General features: G+C 42.9%; 1 protein-coding gene across 1 annotated transcript in view; it reads right to left on the bottom strand.

Annotated features, from left to right (window-relative positions):
• IRS1 (insulin receptor substrate 1) overlaps positions 1-17,804 on the bottom strand; it is a 37,741-nt gene extending 19,937 nt beyond the window's left edge. Inside the window, exon 1 of the mRNA XM_083177973.1 lies at positions 13,757-17,804. Within this exon, the coding sequence (XP_083034099.1) occupies positions 13,757-17,015 (3,259 nt within the window). The 5' untranslated portion in view covers positions 17,016-17,804. The remainder of the gene's footprint in view (positions 1-13,756) is intronic.
• Positions 17,805-18,018: the final 214 nt, after the last annotated feature.

Raw genomic sequence — 18,018 nt, 5'->3', positions numbered from 1 at the left:
GGCCCTCCTACCTTTTGACTGTCTGTAAATACCCTGTTTGTTGTATCACTGTCTCCTTTGTAAAGAGCAACGGAATATGCTGCGCTACATAAGAAACGGAATACATACATAAATAATAAATAGTGAACAGCTGCAATTAATGCAAAACAAGTGGTCTCCAATTTTACCAGATACTGGAATAGCTGGTCACACTGCAAGTATACAAGGAGTTTGGATTGGCTGGTAGCACGCTTAGGGGCAGATTTATTAAGCTTGGTGAAGTGATAAAGTGTTTGGTTTTTATCACCGGCCAATCAGCTCCTAACTATCAAGTTACAGGCTTGGTTTGAAAAATGACAGGTACGAGCTAATTGGCCGGTGATAAAAACCAGACACTTTATCACTTCACCGAGCTTAATAAATCTACCCCTCAATAACAATCACTTTGCACTTGGTACAACAGTGCTATCTTTCTTTTCAGACACATTTAGGCTGGGCATTTTTGCTACCCTATTTTCACAACACAGATGAGATCTCTTGGTGCAATAAGCATAGAGAATTGCTCAGGGATCCACCCTACCACCTTCTGCAGTCAGGAACGGATAAGGAAAAGTAAGCAGCCAACTGCTTTTCAAACCCATTGCCAAATTTATATAAAAAATTATTTATTCGGGGGACAAAGGATTAGGTGTCTGCAGATCACGACCTGTTCTTTGGTCTGGCAGCCGTCACTAATTGATATATTAATATACTATTCATTTCATTACACTATCCCTAACCTAATTGTAAACTTGAGTGTCTAAACTGGCCTGGGAACAGACTGCTTTCTGCCAAAGGTTTAGAGAAAAGATGAATTGAGGACACAAATCACAGAAACCGTGTAATATAGTCTAGGAATTCAAGGTCGGACTGTTTAGAAAGGGTGGAGGGTAGTAAAATATTTGACGTTTTCATACTGAATGAAAATTGGAAAAAGGAGAGCGAGATTGTTTAAACAAGATACAGAAACCATGCCAGAAAGTCAGGAATGCAAAAACTTCCAAACTTAACCCCTTCTCACACAAAAAGTACCACCAAAACACTAACTGCGTGCTATGATATCAGGAAGGAAATCATAAGGGTATTCTGAGGGGAAAGCCAAAAGTAGACAAAGCAATGTATAAATACATGCTTTGAATGTCAGCCACAGAAAAATCTTCCGGAACCTAAAATTTGGTCCCAAAGGCATCTTAAAGTTAATTATGAGAAGACGAGTGGAGGATTCTCAAGCAATAAAATTTGTAGGATTGCTGGAAAGGCAAAAGCCCAGCACACATACCACAAGTGCTGTGCGCAGTAAGACAATGGGAGCTAGATTATTCCTGGCTGTACGCTGCTTCTGCAGCTAGGCAGGGGCTCAGTACGGCTTCTATGGTTTAGATTGACATCTGCAGCGCTACCTATTTAAACTGGTGCAGATGCAACATTTTATGTGCTTGCACTTGTACATTCATGGACTGACTGCACAATATTTGTTTTCTCTAGGACAATGCGTACTAGCAGTATGCCAAAGTACCAGAGGTACTTCCGCGAGGACAAAGGGAAATTAAATAGGTTTGGTAGTTAATACACAACAAGCATCTATTGCATCTGTTCAAAGGCATCTCGGTTATTGTGAATTTGGGGATATAAAACAGACAGTGCATTTTGTTTAACAGAGTAAAAAAAATAAGAGTAAAATAGCCATTTAATAAACAATATTGAAAGATGAGTCACTAAAATCAGATTCCAATGCTTCATCCTACTGAATAAAACACTGAAGCCCTGAAGATAAATAGGCATCGCCACCCAATTAGATCAGAATGGGAAGGCTGCAGGGGCTTTATGTGTGCCTGATAATAGCAAGCCTCTGCCCCACAGATCCGGCCCAACAAAGGCCTGTGTGAAACAAGCTTTGAAGACACAATAACATTCCTCTGCTGAGTTTCAAGCCCCGCGGGCTCAGCAGCGCCAAAAACAGCCACTCGCTGGCTCTTCCGTAGTGAAGCACATTCCAAACCAGGAGTTCAAAGGCCTGCAAGATAAAATGCCAGAGCTGCACCTTTCTACTACCCGCCAGTTCTGGAAGATTAACCTGTTCGGTGCAGAGGCATCGCCTATCAATATACTATCAAATCAACAACACAGGTGTCCACTTAAAATGAAATGTGCAATATAATATATGTATATATATATATACACACACACACACACACACACACACACACACACACACACACACACACACACACACACACACACACACACACAGTATATATACACAATGTTACAATGTTAAAAACAGTATTTGGAGAGAATAATTTAGGATTAAGTTTAAAAAAAAAATAGACTGCTTTACTTAACTATATAGGCCTGGACTACATATTTTCACGCTCATTTGTTTTACTTCAGTGACATCACTGCTACAGTCACCCTGTCATCATGAGACAAATAGATCTTTCTTGACCACAGTAATCTTGCCTCCAGTAAAGTGAGGACTGCAGGCTGCATGTACTGTAGGTTGCCCTTCGGCTGCCTGAGAGCTTAAGTAATGCTGACTTTGAATATTCTGTTAACTCTGAAATGAAACATAAGGAGACAAAACCTAGCACCAACACTTTACTCAGGGCCTAACTTTTGTCATTTTATGGGTGCGAGGAAGAAGTGTTATTTTAAATTGCCGGAAAAAAAACGACTTCTGTAAAATCAGTCAAAAGTGATTATTAAGGGTAATTTATTGACTATGGGCCTGATTCAGATGTGGTTGGAGTTACTCTGTAGGGTAATGCAGTAGGAGGCACTTGTGTCTCCTGCTGCAGTAGTAATGCGACCTGTGTCCTATCACCGTGACACCATAGGCAGGCTACCGGCACTCATGCTGCCACACAAGCTGCACGTTGCAGAGGCCAGGAAATCTCCGCCCCACAACGGGGATTCCTGGTCCTACAGTTTAAGCAGTGCAGAAAAGCTTTGTTCATTTTATGCAAATATGCCAATTTGTCCACTTATAATAAGGTGCGCGCACAAACGTTGCTATAAAAAACTGTGCTTACAGCAAAGTGCCTGCACTATATAAAGGAACATAGTAATAAACGACCGTTTATCCATTTACACATTTATTTGATGTGTGCCGATATTTCAACAGCCGGAAATATTGGCCCATACCTGACAATATTTCCGACTGTCAGAAATATCAACACACATTGAAACCCCCTTATATCTTCTAATAATCATGTCTTAACCCTTTCAGTGCCAACGTTTCTGTAAGAGATGTGCAAAACATCCGCTAAACATGCCAGGGCTGTAGTCGAGGAATATGAATCACTTTAGTTATTGCCGGCAAATGATCTGAAGTCAATTAATTGTAGTTTAGTTAAATATTGCACCCAAAAAAAATAAAAGTCACTGTGAGTGAGGCTGGCATTTTTAGCAGCTATTTTACACATCTCTTACAGCAATGTTGGCACTAGAGGAGTTAAGGAACATCAGGACTGTACACGTCCCTTTTATGTGTTTGTAAATCACTTTGTACCCTGGCAAAATCACCTGCAGGGCAAAATGATAAAAAAAACCAGGACATCCTCTGCCACTTGTAGTCTCTGGCACAAATAAAGGATAAATTGTCAGGAGAATGGTATATGGGATGCGGTCAGAATCCCGGCGGACGAAATACCTCTGAGGGAGAATAAGAAGTGAAGCACCGGCCCGCAGTGTAACTTTGTATGTAATTTTTATTGCTTTTTGCATATCCCTTATCGGAATCCATTTGCCTATGGATTTGGGTAATCGACGCTGCATATCTGAATACCGGTTACTATTTGGACAATGATAACTGGCACTGACTTAGGTATCATTGCTGTTGTGCATGGATAACTGGAGGTTTCCTATTTGGAGTGAGAAGCTCCCAAAAAAAAAAAAAAAAAAAAAACACTTATGTTTTACATTGAGAGATCAATCTGTACAGATAAGGGGCCTACACATGGGGAGATTTGCTGAGCTATGCTCGATCGCTCAGTACACAGCACTGCACAGTGATGTTTCAGCGCTGTGTGCTGAGCGATCTGTCAGAGCCAGTGTTCTCCGTAGAGAACACTGGCCCTGCACGGCGATAAACTACCTTTATCCAGCATGCTGCATATTAATCATTGGGCGAAAGCGATACGCGGGGCTGCGCATCATTGACTATGGCCCCTACACACTGAGCGATATAGGGTTATCTAGAGAGATTGCTTAGAAAATGCCCTGAAATCGCCCTGTGTGTACTCCTGAAGAACCTCTAAGAACGAGTGCAGCTCCCATGGCTACATTTTACCCCCAATGGCAAGTTAAATACTCAGAGTGAATGCACTGTCTGCAATGAAGGTTTGTTCACAATTGATTTTTCAGATTCTGGCAAGACAACAGTGTTTCCTACAAAAGGACTTGTACAGGATAAGAGGAGGCAGGTCACAGGTCATTTTAAACTGGCTCCTTGGGACTTAATGAAGTAGGATGCTAGAAGAGATTCCAGAAGTAAAATGTCTTGGTTATGAGTGTCTGGAGATCAGTCCTAAACGTGCTTCGTCTAACTAGAAACAAAGGGAAATCCAGCTGATGTTCTGTTTTAAAAGGTGGATGACTACGAACTCCCGGTGTTTACCTGAGGTGATCCTCCCAGAGATTAATTATTAAGAGATTAGATCTTTCCATCATATCTGTGGCATTAGGTAGCGCTGCTGTCAATCTGAAAATAAAAAACCCTTTTGCAGCAATGAGGGATTTTCTCAAACGCCTCAGACATTGTGCTAATTAGGTAACGGCAGGTGGGAAGCAAATCTGCAGCTGGCTGTCAGCATTGTGAAGTACTGATAAATCCGCTGTGTGCTGGCACACGAGTGGCAAGCACAGCCTGGTACAATGGCCAAGAAACTTTAGCTTGTCAATGTCAGCGAGAGTCACTCTGTTCTTGTAAGAGCTTTCAAAACAGCTGTATATATCTCTTATGAACTGGCTGAATATACAAGTTTTATGCTTTATGTTTTAGATATATATGCACAGAGGTCATTTTATCCATCAGCTGCAATGGACTAACTATTCTGACCAACAATAGCTGCCAGATCACCAATTGGCTGGTAGCCCTTTCAGCCTGTTTGTACATAGTTTAGGAACCCGCGACATGCCACATTTTACAGAGAATTACTAGTGACCACAAAACCTCACCAGTTGAGGTTATGTTGAAAACCAAAAAGAGCCGAAAGAAGAACTATAGGTAACAAGGTAAGAGGCTTTACTGCTGTGCAAGGCTCTTGCATAAACACTGCAGTCTCAGATATGAGCCACACTGAAGGTTTCCTGAAAAAACTTCTAGAGTCAAGAAATGCACTCTGCAAAATTAAAATATATGTTTCTATTACTAAGTAACATTGTTCATATTGCTGTACTAATTTTAACGGGTGTGGTATAAAACACCGACAGTCGGGATTCAGGGGTTTTTAACAGTCGGGATAATGACTGTCAGAATCCCGACAGTTATCCAGCACCCATTTTATAGCCATACCGACCAAGCAATACCGTCGCTCCCACCAGAGAATACCCATTTCTCTTTCACAAATGCTGGTATTTTGCTGCACAAATACATGAGCTGTGGCAGATGTTTAAGGTGCCCCTGATCTAACTCACCTGCACAGCATCCGTAAACCACAGTGTGCTCACTTTGTGTACGTATTACTTTTGTAACAGTAGCCAACCTCCCTGTATTAAAAAAGTTTAGCAACATTTTCTCCCAAAAACTCTTTTCTTATTAATAATAAATAATTTCCTAGACTACAAAATTATTTTCAAGATTGCTGTTTCGGCAAAGAGCAGTTACGCCGCCAAAAAGCAACAGATGCAAAACTGCTCTGCGCATTTGCAGAATAGGTATTGCTATATCGCTTGCAGCCCCATTTGCTGCAGCATGATTGACATAATTTGGGGGCAGAGCACCCAAACGTCCCGGTTTGAAATCATGACAGGTCCAGGATCTGCGTTGTCCGATGCAGGCTTACTTGACCAGGGTGTCCAGATCAGACAGCCAGCCTAAGCAAGCTTCAGCTGGTGCTGAAAAACACAGCGAATTGTGACAGCCAGCCTGAGCAAGCAGCAGCTGGTGCTGAAAAACACTGCGAATTGCGACTGATGGTTGCAATGGTGATTTGAGGCGGTCTCCTCCAGCGCAGCACTCTGATCTTGCAAATGCATGCAGATGTCTATATCCTACAGATGGCTCTTGCTGCATTTATATTTTAAGAACACAGAATTGCAAGGCCGCTTCCTTCCATCCAAACATGAACTACTAGGTCCTTTGTGCCTTCCAGGAAAAAAAATAAAAAATTTCAAGGGAAACTATAATCCATAAAACCAACATTTGAAACAATAGTGGCATATAATAAAGAGATCACCCTTTGAGAAAAAAAACGAGGAACTGAAATTAAGTAGGTGATCCTATAGAACTCTCTATGTGCATTTCGCTTTGTGTTTTCTGAAACAACCAGCACATTTTTCCAGGACATCCACCAACCTGTGCTCATGTCTCCATGACCATAAATGGGGTACGGGCTTCGAAAGGAGTTTGGACATTGCAGCATTGGGTGTAAATGACTTCTCAATGGGGAAAATAGTACAAAAAAAAAGAGAACATCTACCAATTACTTTAAAGGATAAATCTCTAAAGACATCTTCGGAGGACGTGACCTAGATCTGTCAAATCTCATCAGAAAATTGCACATCAATACATCTCCAAGCTCTCCAGCAGCAAAACAAATTAAGTGCTAAAATCCATCTCACAATAAATTAGATATTTATGTTGCAATGGGCAGGTTCTACAAGTAAATGATACAATGTACAGATCACTAATTTTTTATACTTGCAGATGAGAAAATATATAAACCGAGAACCAAAACGACTGAATCGAGCATGGTGCAGCAGTTCCCGAAAAACCAACCCTATACAACCACACCTTGGGGTAAACGTACTAAGATAGGAGTTCTACTGAATATGGGATGTTGCCCTTTGCAACCATATTCTACTTCCTTTTTAGCATCTTCATCTAGATGATCGATCAAATCTGATTGGTTGCTATGGGCAACATCCCATCTTCAGTAGAACTCCCATATTAGTAAATTTACCCTTTTGTTTTGTTACACACCAAATACCCCTCTACTGTTTAACTGCTTTTCATTTAGACAAACTTCAAAAACCAGGTGATCAATCGCTTTTTTTTTTTTAAACTTGTTCTTTTATCAATTGGTTTACACATCTGTAACATGGATGTTGGCCACTTCATTTACATACATGTACAACAATGGAGTCCAGAAAAGAAGAGTAATTCAGATACAAGCAGCATCATAATGCATGTAAATGTACAGATCCTGAATCTTTATTATAAAATTGTATAATCTGTGTGGGCAGGAATGGTTTCCTGAGCTCAGGAGTCGTTTTCCATTTCTGCAGGACTATAAATTTGCATGGTGACATTACTGCACCGGATCAGCTCTCCAAAATAGCGCGGGGGCAGCGTGGAAGCCCGCTTACATAATACAGCACAAAAAAAAAAAGATGGACTCCTAAGAAAGCAAACAAACACATTTATTATGCAACAATTGCCAACTTCATCTAGAACAGTGGTTGTCAACCTCGGTCCTCAGGACCCCCCAAAAGTTCACGTTTTCCAGGTGCACTCATTATTCACTAATTCCAAAAGATCCACAGGTGGGGCTAATTACTTCACTTGTGATTCTGTGTTGAGATCTGGAAAACGTGAACTGTTGGGTGGTCCTGAGGACCAAGGTTGAGAACCACTAGAAGCTAGTCCTGGTTCCATCATTCTAGATGTAAGGTCAGATCAATATTTGAGAGAATTAGCTCTGTTCTAAAGTGGTTGGGAACAAACTCAAAAGTTTTGGGCAGGAAGCTGCAGTTATCACAGATTTCTCCTCCAATCCTCCTGAAGTACAAGCAGAAATCCACATAGGGCATTGGGGCTGGTTACCAATGTTGGGTGTGTCTTCACTGCCCGCACCCATCACTTAGCATGGTCCAATAGGGAGAAGGGGCATGTGACATGCTGCATCCTGTCATTGCTAGTGACATCGCCTGTCAGTTCTGCTACAGGCCGACAGAGAATGTCACTAGCGCGCATATCAAGGGTACACACTAGCAGCTGTAACAAAAATGTAGCGGTAATCCCTGGGATTGGGGTGGAACGTACAGTCTAGTGTGTACCCAGCTTAAGGTTTGATACTTCTTCTCCAGTGGGGTTATTCCAATTACCGTTAGTAAGTGCTGCTATAGGTCACACAAACCCTCTGAACATGCATATTTTTGTTTGCAGACACATACTATAAGTCAGTGGTAGCCAACTCCAGGCCTCGAGAGCTACCAACCGTTCACGTTTTCTAGATCACCAAGCTGGGGCACAGGTACACTCATTACTGACTGACACATTATAAATAATCCACAGGTGGAGCTAATTACTTCACATGTGATTCTGTGAGGAGACCTGGAAAACATTAACTGTTGGTAGCTCTCGAGGACTGGAGTTGGCTACCCCTGCTAGAAGTAGTCCTGAGTGAAGTCGGGCCACGAGACAGGAAAGAAGGGGTGATGTTGCTGTTGCGTCCTTGCTGCTACAGAGCCAACTCGCTCCCCTCACATGTAATGTAGGTTATAAAAATGTAAAAGAAATTGCATAGATCCTAAAACAGTATCTAAAAAACGCAGACGCTTTTTGTCTGTAGATAATTTGAAACGATTCATAGCGCTGATGCTTCAACAATACAAAACAGAGGTCTGGGAATGGAATTGCATTCCTCTGGTTTAATTAAGTAAAAAATACTCTAGTAGATTGGCCTGAACATGGGAAACTGATATACCATTCTCAGCAGTCAATCACTTCTTTAGCCTTTTGCTGGTTTGGAAGGAGAAGAGAGCCTGGCCTGTGAACAGAGACTATAAAGAAGGATTGCGAAACGCACACAAACACAAGACAAGGAGGAAAAACAGCATGTGACAGGTTCACATCAATCCGCCGTTTGCCAGCAGAGGAGAAAAATAAGACAAATCAGCATCTTTGTAGCCACTTTCAAATAAAGAGACATAAACAATTCCAATGGGGCCTACACACGGAGCGACTTTGGCCTATTTTCTAAGTGATCTGAGTGGATCATTTAAAAATTAAGCGCACATTGCTGTGTATGTAGTGCCCCCGGCGATGCGGGGTCCCGCCCAACGCTATCGCCTGTCTCCATTTATACTGCATGCAGACAACGGGATACAAGAAAACGAAATATTATATTATCAAGTATATAATAACTCAAATGGAGCACACAGGTAGAACTAGAGAAATGCTGTGAAAAATACATTATAAATGAGTTAGATTTTGTTCATATTGCTGCCTTGTATAATACAGCAGCATCTTCAGAGAAGTTCCTATTTAACACAGACTAAGGGTCACACTACAATAACACCTACTCAGTGCTCTCCTGGCAGAATTATAAATTGGCTAATTAAGGCAAATACCAGAGAAGATAAATTGCTTTTCTCCAATTAGTAATCTATGGAGATGACCAACATCAATGAAGCTGCTGCATTTAGAGTACTGGATAATTTAACACCGGATACCTTCAGGTTTCTTCTGAATACCAGGAGTTGGCTCAAACAAAAACCTGGACTTCACAAGCTTTAAACTGTAATAGGTTTTTGCCACCATTATAGATCAAGATGGAGGGAAAAGATCAGTGACTAAAGTTACATAGACCTCTCTAGAACTACATTAACCATTTTCTGAAGTAATTCAGTAGTATCCTCTGCATTAATTGCAATTATGCCTGGAATTCACCAAGTTAAAAACAGTATCTATGCCCCGATGACAAACACTGAGGAACCTCACCACCTTAGGCACTTGTACATGAAACCAAAGCTTAAAGAGCTGGCCATTCAGCTAAGAGGGAACAGTGCCCAATCACAGAGTACATAAACAAAGTAAGCAAACAGTGACTTACAGTTGAATACAATAGCGGACAAGTACATGGTGAATCAGCAGACACTAAAATAAGTATCAGCATGGGAGAACACTGCATGATTTGGTGCCATCTGAGATACAGACCACAGTGTGCAAGATGCACCAAGGCAAGCAGCAAAACCCCAGGCAGGAAAGAGAAGCTGCATGGGTTGTGACAGGGCTAGAATGAACAAAGCAGCAGCTCACTTTACAGCACCAGGGGGGGGGGGGTCAGTGATCCCAGAGGTATGGTAAGTACTGTATGACACACGGTAAGGGGTGTTGCAGCGCAGGAGGGGTCATCGCCCCAGGAATGGGGGTTCCAGCGGCAGCAGTGGAAATGTCAGTAGTGCATGCTCAGCTCATGGTTAGGGTGTTTTTCCTGAAGCGGTATCGCAGGGACAGAGCTTTCTCACAAGTTGTCATTGCATGCGATAATTTATACATGCATGTGATATTATTAATTATTGCATTGCACATTGGGCTGATATTAATCACAGCATATCCTGAGGATTGTGAGATTGTGGCCCTAAAATGTGAAAGTACAAACAATAATGCTAGACTAGTCTACCGAACTTATCCAAAGTCAATCGTGTGTATTACTGAGCCAAATAGCCTATCTGAAAGGACAAAAAGCATGGTGTCAGTTAGATCTATCCAACATGTCTCAATCCCCTGCTGAAAGCAGTCACGTACTAGAACACAGAGTCCCTCTGCTGCACAGCACTGCGGAATGGAGGACTCTGGACAATGTACAAAAGTGTAATAGTTTGTAAGCTTAATCTATTGGAATGCAGTCTCCTAAACAACAGCCTGGGAAATACAATCACAGACCACAACCATAGCTAGATATCAAGCATCAGTGTCAACCATCTCACTTTTTTTTTTAAATTACTTCACCTACTGTACATACTATTGCGTTCATTAGTAGGGCAACCAAGGTTAGATAAAAGTTCACAAATTCATCTCTCTTTTTGAAGCAGTTTACTAGATGTGTGGCTAAAGAAGAGCACAGAACGTGGGTGCGGAGATGGATTTGGATAAAATGATAAAAACTGTAATTGCTAGTAAAAGTATTGTTTTATGGACTGGAAGCTGTTGCTGATCCCGAACTTCGTGTCAAAGTTGGTAAAGGAGTAAAATAATAAATGCCTCTGCACCAAACACAAACAGACAGACTAGGTGTGCCCACACCTGCTGGCAACTGTAATGGGAAGAAAAAAAGAAAAAGAGACGTGCCTAGCTCCTATTTGCCAACAGTGTCGCTCATGGAAGGAAGCTAACAAACAGAAGCTACTTCATGTTGCTATTTAACAAGACAGTTAATGACTCAAGACCACTGTAGTCCAGAGTGTTGCATCTTGCAAGAAGATAATAAAATACACGCGGGGACAAAAAGAAAGTGTTTATCAGACCTAGGGGGCTTTTTGGCTGTTTGAAACGTACAAAAGTTAAATGCACTAGAGCAGAGTAATGACACACAGTAAGCAATGCAGATGGTGGCAGCTTAAGACAATGTAATGACTTAGAAAACATACAAGCAAGGAGCACACTTTGTTCATTCAGGAAGAAAGTAAACAAGTAGACACAGAAAGGCAGCTTTCTGCTGCCAAATGGTTATGGAGAGGCTTGGGGGTTAAGCGGATGTGTGCTAATAAGAAGGAAGAGAGAGAGGGAGGGATAGGAGCACTGAGCCCATGAAATGATAGATTCCCACGCTCTAATTTTCTTCATTCATGAAAGTCTGATCTGGCCATGCTCGTCTACAAACAGTATTGAAACCAAAAAAAAAGAAGAGGAGGCACTTAAAAGATACATGCACCTTCTTCCAGTGAAGATCTTATACAGTATATGTGCTTTCACTCTCACTGCATTCTACATATACAGTATTTTGCCACTCAGGAACCTTCTTAAAGTGTTTATGTAGCCTGTGCTGTTGGATGACATGACTATAGAAACATACAAGTCCCACAGCAGCCCAAAACAGCTCAAAGTCCAACTTGGGAAAACAGAAAGCATTGCTGAAATCCAGCTGATCACATGGCAAACAAGTTTTATACAATAACCGAAGGAGGACATTGTGTCAGATTGTGAAGGTTTAAGTTAATTACAGAGAATAATTGAATATTGCATAGAATAGGGTGACAAAGTTTTTAGCAGGATTTTTTTGAAGTGGGTTTGCACCATTTTATTAAACTTATAAAGAGCAATGTAATGATTTCAAGCAAACTCTTTAGGATTTCATTCTAATATTATATTCCTGAAGTTCCAACACGCAGATCTTTAGAGGAGTTGTTCTAAATGCAGAAATATGTTCATTAAAAAGGAAAAAAGAAAAATACCTGGGCGTTCAGAAAATAAACTAAAAATGAATTGTTACCTGCAAATCGAGTACATACTGTACAACATAAATAGGGAAAAGCCAAACCAAAAGGTATATTTCTGCCAACTGATTTATAGAAAAATCCCTTATCTGAAATGCTTGTGGTCTATAGATTGGAAGCTTGCGAGCAGGGCCCCCCTACCTCCATGTAGGTTTGTATCTACCCAGTTTGTTTAATCACTGTTGTTTTCAATTGTAAATCGCAACGGAATATGCTGCGCTATATAAACTATAAATAAATAGATAAGGGGTATAAGCACGATTGGTACTTATGTAATATCTGGGCTTCCGTTTTTCTTATGAGACCGCATCCCCTCGCCACGCTTCGGGCACGGTGGCTCGCTGCGCTCGCCACACTATATAAAATCAACTCCATGCGTAGTTGGATAGTAGGGATATGAAAAAAATGGGGTGCATTTAACATGGGAGCCCAGATAATACATAAGTACCGCACGATTCATAAACATACCCATTCTCTCTTCTATAAATACCTTGTGGACACAAAGAAACCCTTTAAACACACAATAATAATCCAGTGGGGGTTGAGAATGAATCACCGGTCCACAGCATCATTCAAACATCTCAACAATTTGTCAAGACTACAAAAGTTTGGGTGCTTAGAACAACATTGACATTTACCAACTCCCACCAACGATGGCCAAGAAGGAGTATTGAGACCAATCTAAAACAGATTCCAGCTAATTAACCCTGACTTCAAAACATGCGCTCTCAGAGCACACAAGGCAGACCTTACACAATGCAATACTTCCTTTACCCAGGGAAAAGAAACACGTGGCTTTCGTATGACAATATCTCTTATTGTGATGGAATTGTTTTCTTCCCTTAACTTAATTAGGTCAGGAACAAGAAATCTTTCATTAGTCACATTACATAGTCTTGAATAACAATTCAGAACTCATGAGAAAAATAAAAAACAAAACAACACACACACATAAATATATACAGAAAATAATGTGAGATATACATTATAGATCTCTGGCCAGTTTAAAAATCACTTCCAGCATTAATTAAATCATACAAAATGTTAACAAAGATAAACAATCATTATATAGGATTATTTGTGTGATAGTTTAATAGATGGTATTTAAATACCTTCCTTAAATAGGTCTTTATCAATGCATAGATAACTAAAGTGAAGCGATATTAAGCACTAACCAATCAGCTTCTAACATTGATTTCATAGGATGTTTTAAAAAGGACAGGACATGATTGATTAGTGCTTTTTTCTTTGATAAATACCCCCCAAAAAAACCTACAATATGGAATATTTCTATCCATATATGACAAACACAAAATTTGAAAGTGGCAAAAAAAAAAAAAAAAAAAAGTAAAGCTACCTTCTGTTTCTGCTTGGCTCCTGCGTCCTTCCAACTTATGAAAAGTGATGCTAGCATAGGCGCTTAGATCATCTGAGGGGTGAGTTATCCCAGGCTGATGAGGGTTACAATGTTCCAGGGCACTCAAATCCTTGACTAGGTCCAGGTCAATGTAATTGAGGCCATTATGATGATGATCTGAAGTTTGCAGAGACTCTCTCCTAACTGTGTCTCCAGACCTGAGCCAGACGTTCTCAAATGAAGCAGAACTATGTCTCTTTACATCATCTCCAGAAACAGGTCCAGCATTTACCCGAGCTGTAGTAGGAGTAGAGGAAAAGGTTTCTGAGCTGTGTCTCCTGCGGCCCTGTGGGTCACCTGCTCTAACAACTTTGGCACTCTGGTTACGATTTGGGCTTAGGCTGACACGAGTAAAGGCGCTGGGGCCAGATCCCTGGCCCAGAAGAGAAGAGCAGGCAGTGTCATTTAGGCTTTTATTACCAGAAGGAGGTACAGCAGGTAAGTTATCAGGAACTCCAATTGACATTTCTGCATAATTGCTTTTACAAGGAGAGATTGGCTTGGGAGTGGTCCTGGCTGGTACTTGACTATATTCTGTACAAAGGGAACCAAGTTGCATACTCATATAGTCCCGAGGGACTTGCTTTCCTCGGACAGGTGGGCGACTACTACATACATCAGGAGAGCACGCAGTACTGGAAGGTTTACGTGATGGTTTATATGATGCTGTACATGAGGCATAAGAGTGTTTTGCCCTCCAGTGCTTAAGATCCATATTCATGTACTCCGATAAGTTTTCTCGCTGTGGTACCACTCTGCTTTGAACATAAGATGGTGAGTGTATGGAAGATACTAAGCCCTCAGGGAAGACCTTCTCATTGAACTCTATATTGACATATTCTCCAGGGCTTTTTGGCTCTGGAGGTAAGGCAGGTTCTCGAGCCCTAGGCAATGTGCTAGCTTTACTTGTACTTTCCAAAGACAGTCGTGAGGGCCTGGTCAATCTACTGCTCTTTCCTTGGACATAAGTTTCACCTTTCCTACTTGGTTGAGTTTCTTGTCCTCCCAGACTATCACTGCTCGTGGAGGAAGAAGAGGATTCCTCAGTGTACAGTGGATGACCAGAACCTATAGAAATCCGCAAATGGCTCTCTTCATTCTTCCTATGCAAATGTTTAAAGGACCTTGGCAAAGAGAAGTATGAACAGATGGGTTTGGTTGGTTCTTCAACAGAATTCAGATAGCAGTCAGGTGGGGTGCTAGTAGTGGAGCAACTAGCTGGAGACATATTAATGTAGTCACTGCAAGCCAATTTGCCATCATTGCTATCTATGGATAACTTTGGGTTGGTACCATTTGTCCATATTTTGCTGTAGTTACAACTGTCAGGGGAGCAGCTACCACTTGGAGACATCATCATATAGCCATTGGAGTCCATCTCTGAATGTCGTCTTGGGTTAATTATCTGCTGTGGAGCCGACACACTCTTAGGACTCATAGGCATGTAGTCACCATTTTTTGTAGGCACAGGAGCGACCCCAGGTGACATTGGCATGTAGCCATCATCACTTTGGTTTGGTCTGTTATTTTCCAGGTGGAGGTCCAGGCACTCTTCCGGATAGGAGTATGTGGGCACAAAAGCAGAGTGCCTAAAGGATGGGAGGCGCAGAGGATAAGAAGGCATCATTTCGGTGTATTCATCTATAGATGACTGTGATGGGGTCTTCTGATGAGCAATAGTGGGAGGGGAAGTTCCAGATGAATGAGTCCTCTTCCTGAAAACCTTGTCAAGGTCAGGATGCTCCTCACCCTTGCTTAACTGGTACCTTTGTTGTGTGCCTCTCTGAATGAGACTATTTGATTTGCCCATGCTGATGTAATTATTAAGGTCTTCCTCTCGAGCTGGAGGTGTGTGCCCTAAAGAATCTGGTGTAACACTCCGGAAAGAGCTTCTGAAATCACAAGGACTGGATCCATACTCATCAGAGGAGATAAAGCCACCATCACTAGGAGAACCAGAAACTGAGGCACTGGATCTTCGAGGACACAAACAGTCAGAAGTAGAGCCATGACCACTGGTGCTGCTAGAGGATAAACTTACAGGACTGGTGGCTGAGGGTGAGCAGCGAGTTGCAGGCATTGGAATGGAGCGACTATGGTTAAGAGGTGGATGAAGTCGAGAACTGCCTCGGTGGCGGTGAGACTGAGCTCTGGTTGCACTGGGGCTTACTGGGCTACCATCCATTGAGGCTGGCCTTGACATTGTGCCCTCTCCATCACTTGATGCCCGAACTCTGAATGAGGATGAAGATCCATGTTTAGATGTTCCTCCAGCAGGAGAAGTGGCTGTGACGCTCTCTGTGCGGGCTCTTCGGTTAAGCCCCACTTGACTGGGTGGGGGATGATTAAGGTGATGATGCCTTCTAAGAGGAACAGAAATAGGGTTGGAGCAATTTGAAGACGACTGACTCTTACTGCGTGGCCGAAACTCATCACTCAACGCTTTCATAGCTTCTAAGATGGTCTCATGCATATTCTGGGCCACCACAGAGTCATCAACTTGCATCCAGAACTCACCAGCACCTGTAACTGCAGAGCGGCCAACCTCAATGAAGAAGAAATTCTCTGAATGACCACAACGCCGGATGTTCATGAGCTGCAATACTACGGCTGCTGCGTCAGAGTTAAGCTTAACCAAACTGATTGTTCGGTGTGTCAGGCACAATCGGTAGATTCCAACAAGGTTTTTAATCTGACCCAAACCCTTAGGCTTCATGATCACTTGCCACACTTCCTTAAATGCAAGACCAGGGGGGGTTACTTCCCCATAAATATCCTCTCCATTGATTCCATCATGCACCCCATTGGCTGCACCTTCATTGTAATGATGGGGATGAGATTTACCACGGTTATGCAGGTCCACCAAAGCCTGGTACCATCCTTCTTGCTCTTGTTCACACTCAGCAGCAATAGCAAAACACTCATCTTTAGTGTAAAGAGATACTAAATGTTTGTTCTTTGAATCCGCCCTCTTATTGATATTAAAGCAGTTTTCTAGAGGAATGGACCTTTTTGGAGCCCCAGACTTGTGCCTCCACTTTTTTTCATTCTCATAATACTCCAGACGGGCTAAACCTGACTCACTTGCAGCTCTGAGAACGAAGAACCTTTTGTGCATGCTCTTAGGTTTCCTAAGGTAGCCCACCTTTTTGACATCAGAGAAGTTCTCCTGAGGCGGAGGGTCTGTGGGGCTGGCCATGGTACCAAAGGTAGAAATAGTACAAAAAAAAACAATGTTCTTGCAAATAAAAGTCCAAGTAGACTATGCAATTCCCGAGCTCATTCAGCACCAGCAGTGAGTGACTGCACTAAGACAGGCGCGTGCAGCCGGGAGACAGCACCACTTTGCAGAGTTGTTGTAGTCTCCTCAGATCGCTCCAGAGCAGCAGCAGCCTCCCAGCAATAAACCCAGTGTAATCCGGTGCAGGAGAAAGAGCAGCACACACCCGGCTGGGGGCATTTCGGTGTGCATGGGTCTGCAACTTAGTGCCTCTGCATTCATGCACGTACTGCGGGGAACGGTGTCTGCTGCCTGTGCCGGGCTTAATCCTCCCACCGGGCTGTGACCACCAGACACCCCTCCACAATCAGCCCAATGTCACCGCCGGGAGCGATCAGTGCCCGTGTGTGTCCCCATTCAGTCCCATCGCGTTGCAGAAGTGTCATCTGATGGAGAGAGGAGGGCAGGTAGATGCACTGCCACCCCTTCTTGCTCCTCCAACCCCGGCTGCCAACTGGAGACTTGTCCCCCTCCCCTTTCTCACACTCGGGAGTGCACGAGCGGACCCTGCCCGGCTGCAGTGAGGGGAGGGCGGCTGGTCCTGCGCGGAGAGAGGGATAGGAGTTGCTGGAGTCGCTGCCCGGCTCTCCCTCTTCCCCCGCCTTGCCTTGCGAAATAAACCAAAACAAGCTGTGTCTGTGTCTGAGCTGTTCCCGGGACCGCAGCAGCAGCCCCCGCCCCTCTGCCAGCTCCCGCCGCCGCCTCCTCCTCCGTCTCTCTTCCAGCGACACGTGACCCCAGCAGCAGCACACACACATACACCGCCCGCTGCCAGACGCAGCCTAACTTGCTGCGATGCCCCCAAATGCACCGACGCCACGCCCCTTCTCATCTATCGCAATGGAGCGGCGAGGAGGCGTTGGAGGCAAATGCTCAGATCTTATTGGTCGGTGATAAGTGTCAATCTCTGCCTTTCCTCTCC

This window comes from Crinia signifera, chromosome 3 (assembly GCF_055691185.1).
Source record: "Crinia signifera chromosome 3, ASM5569118v1, whole genome shotgun sequence".
Taxonomy (NCBI): Eukaryota; Metazoa; Chordata; class Amphibia; order Anura; family Myobatrachidae; genus Crinia; species Crinia signifera.
Note: the sequence above shows the minus strand (reverse complement) of the source record. Positions and strands in the feature narration are given on the sequence as shown.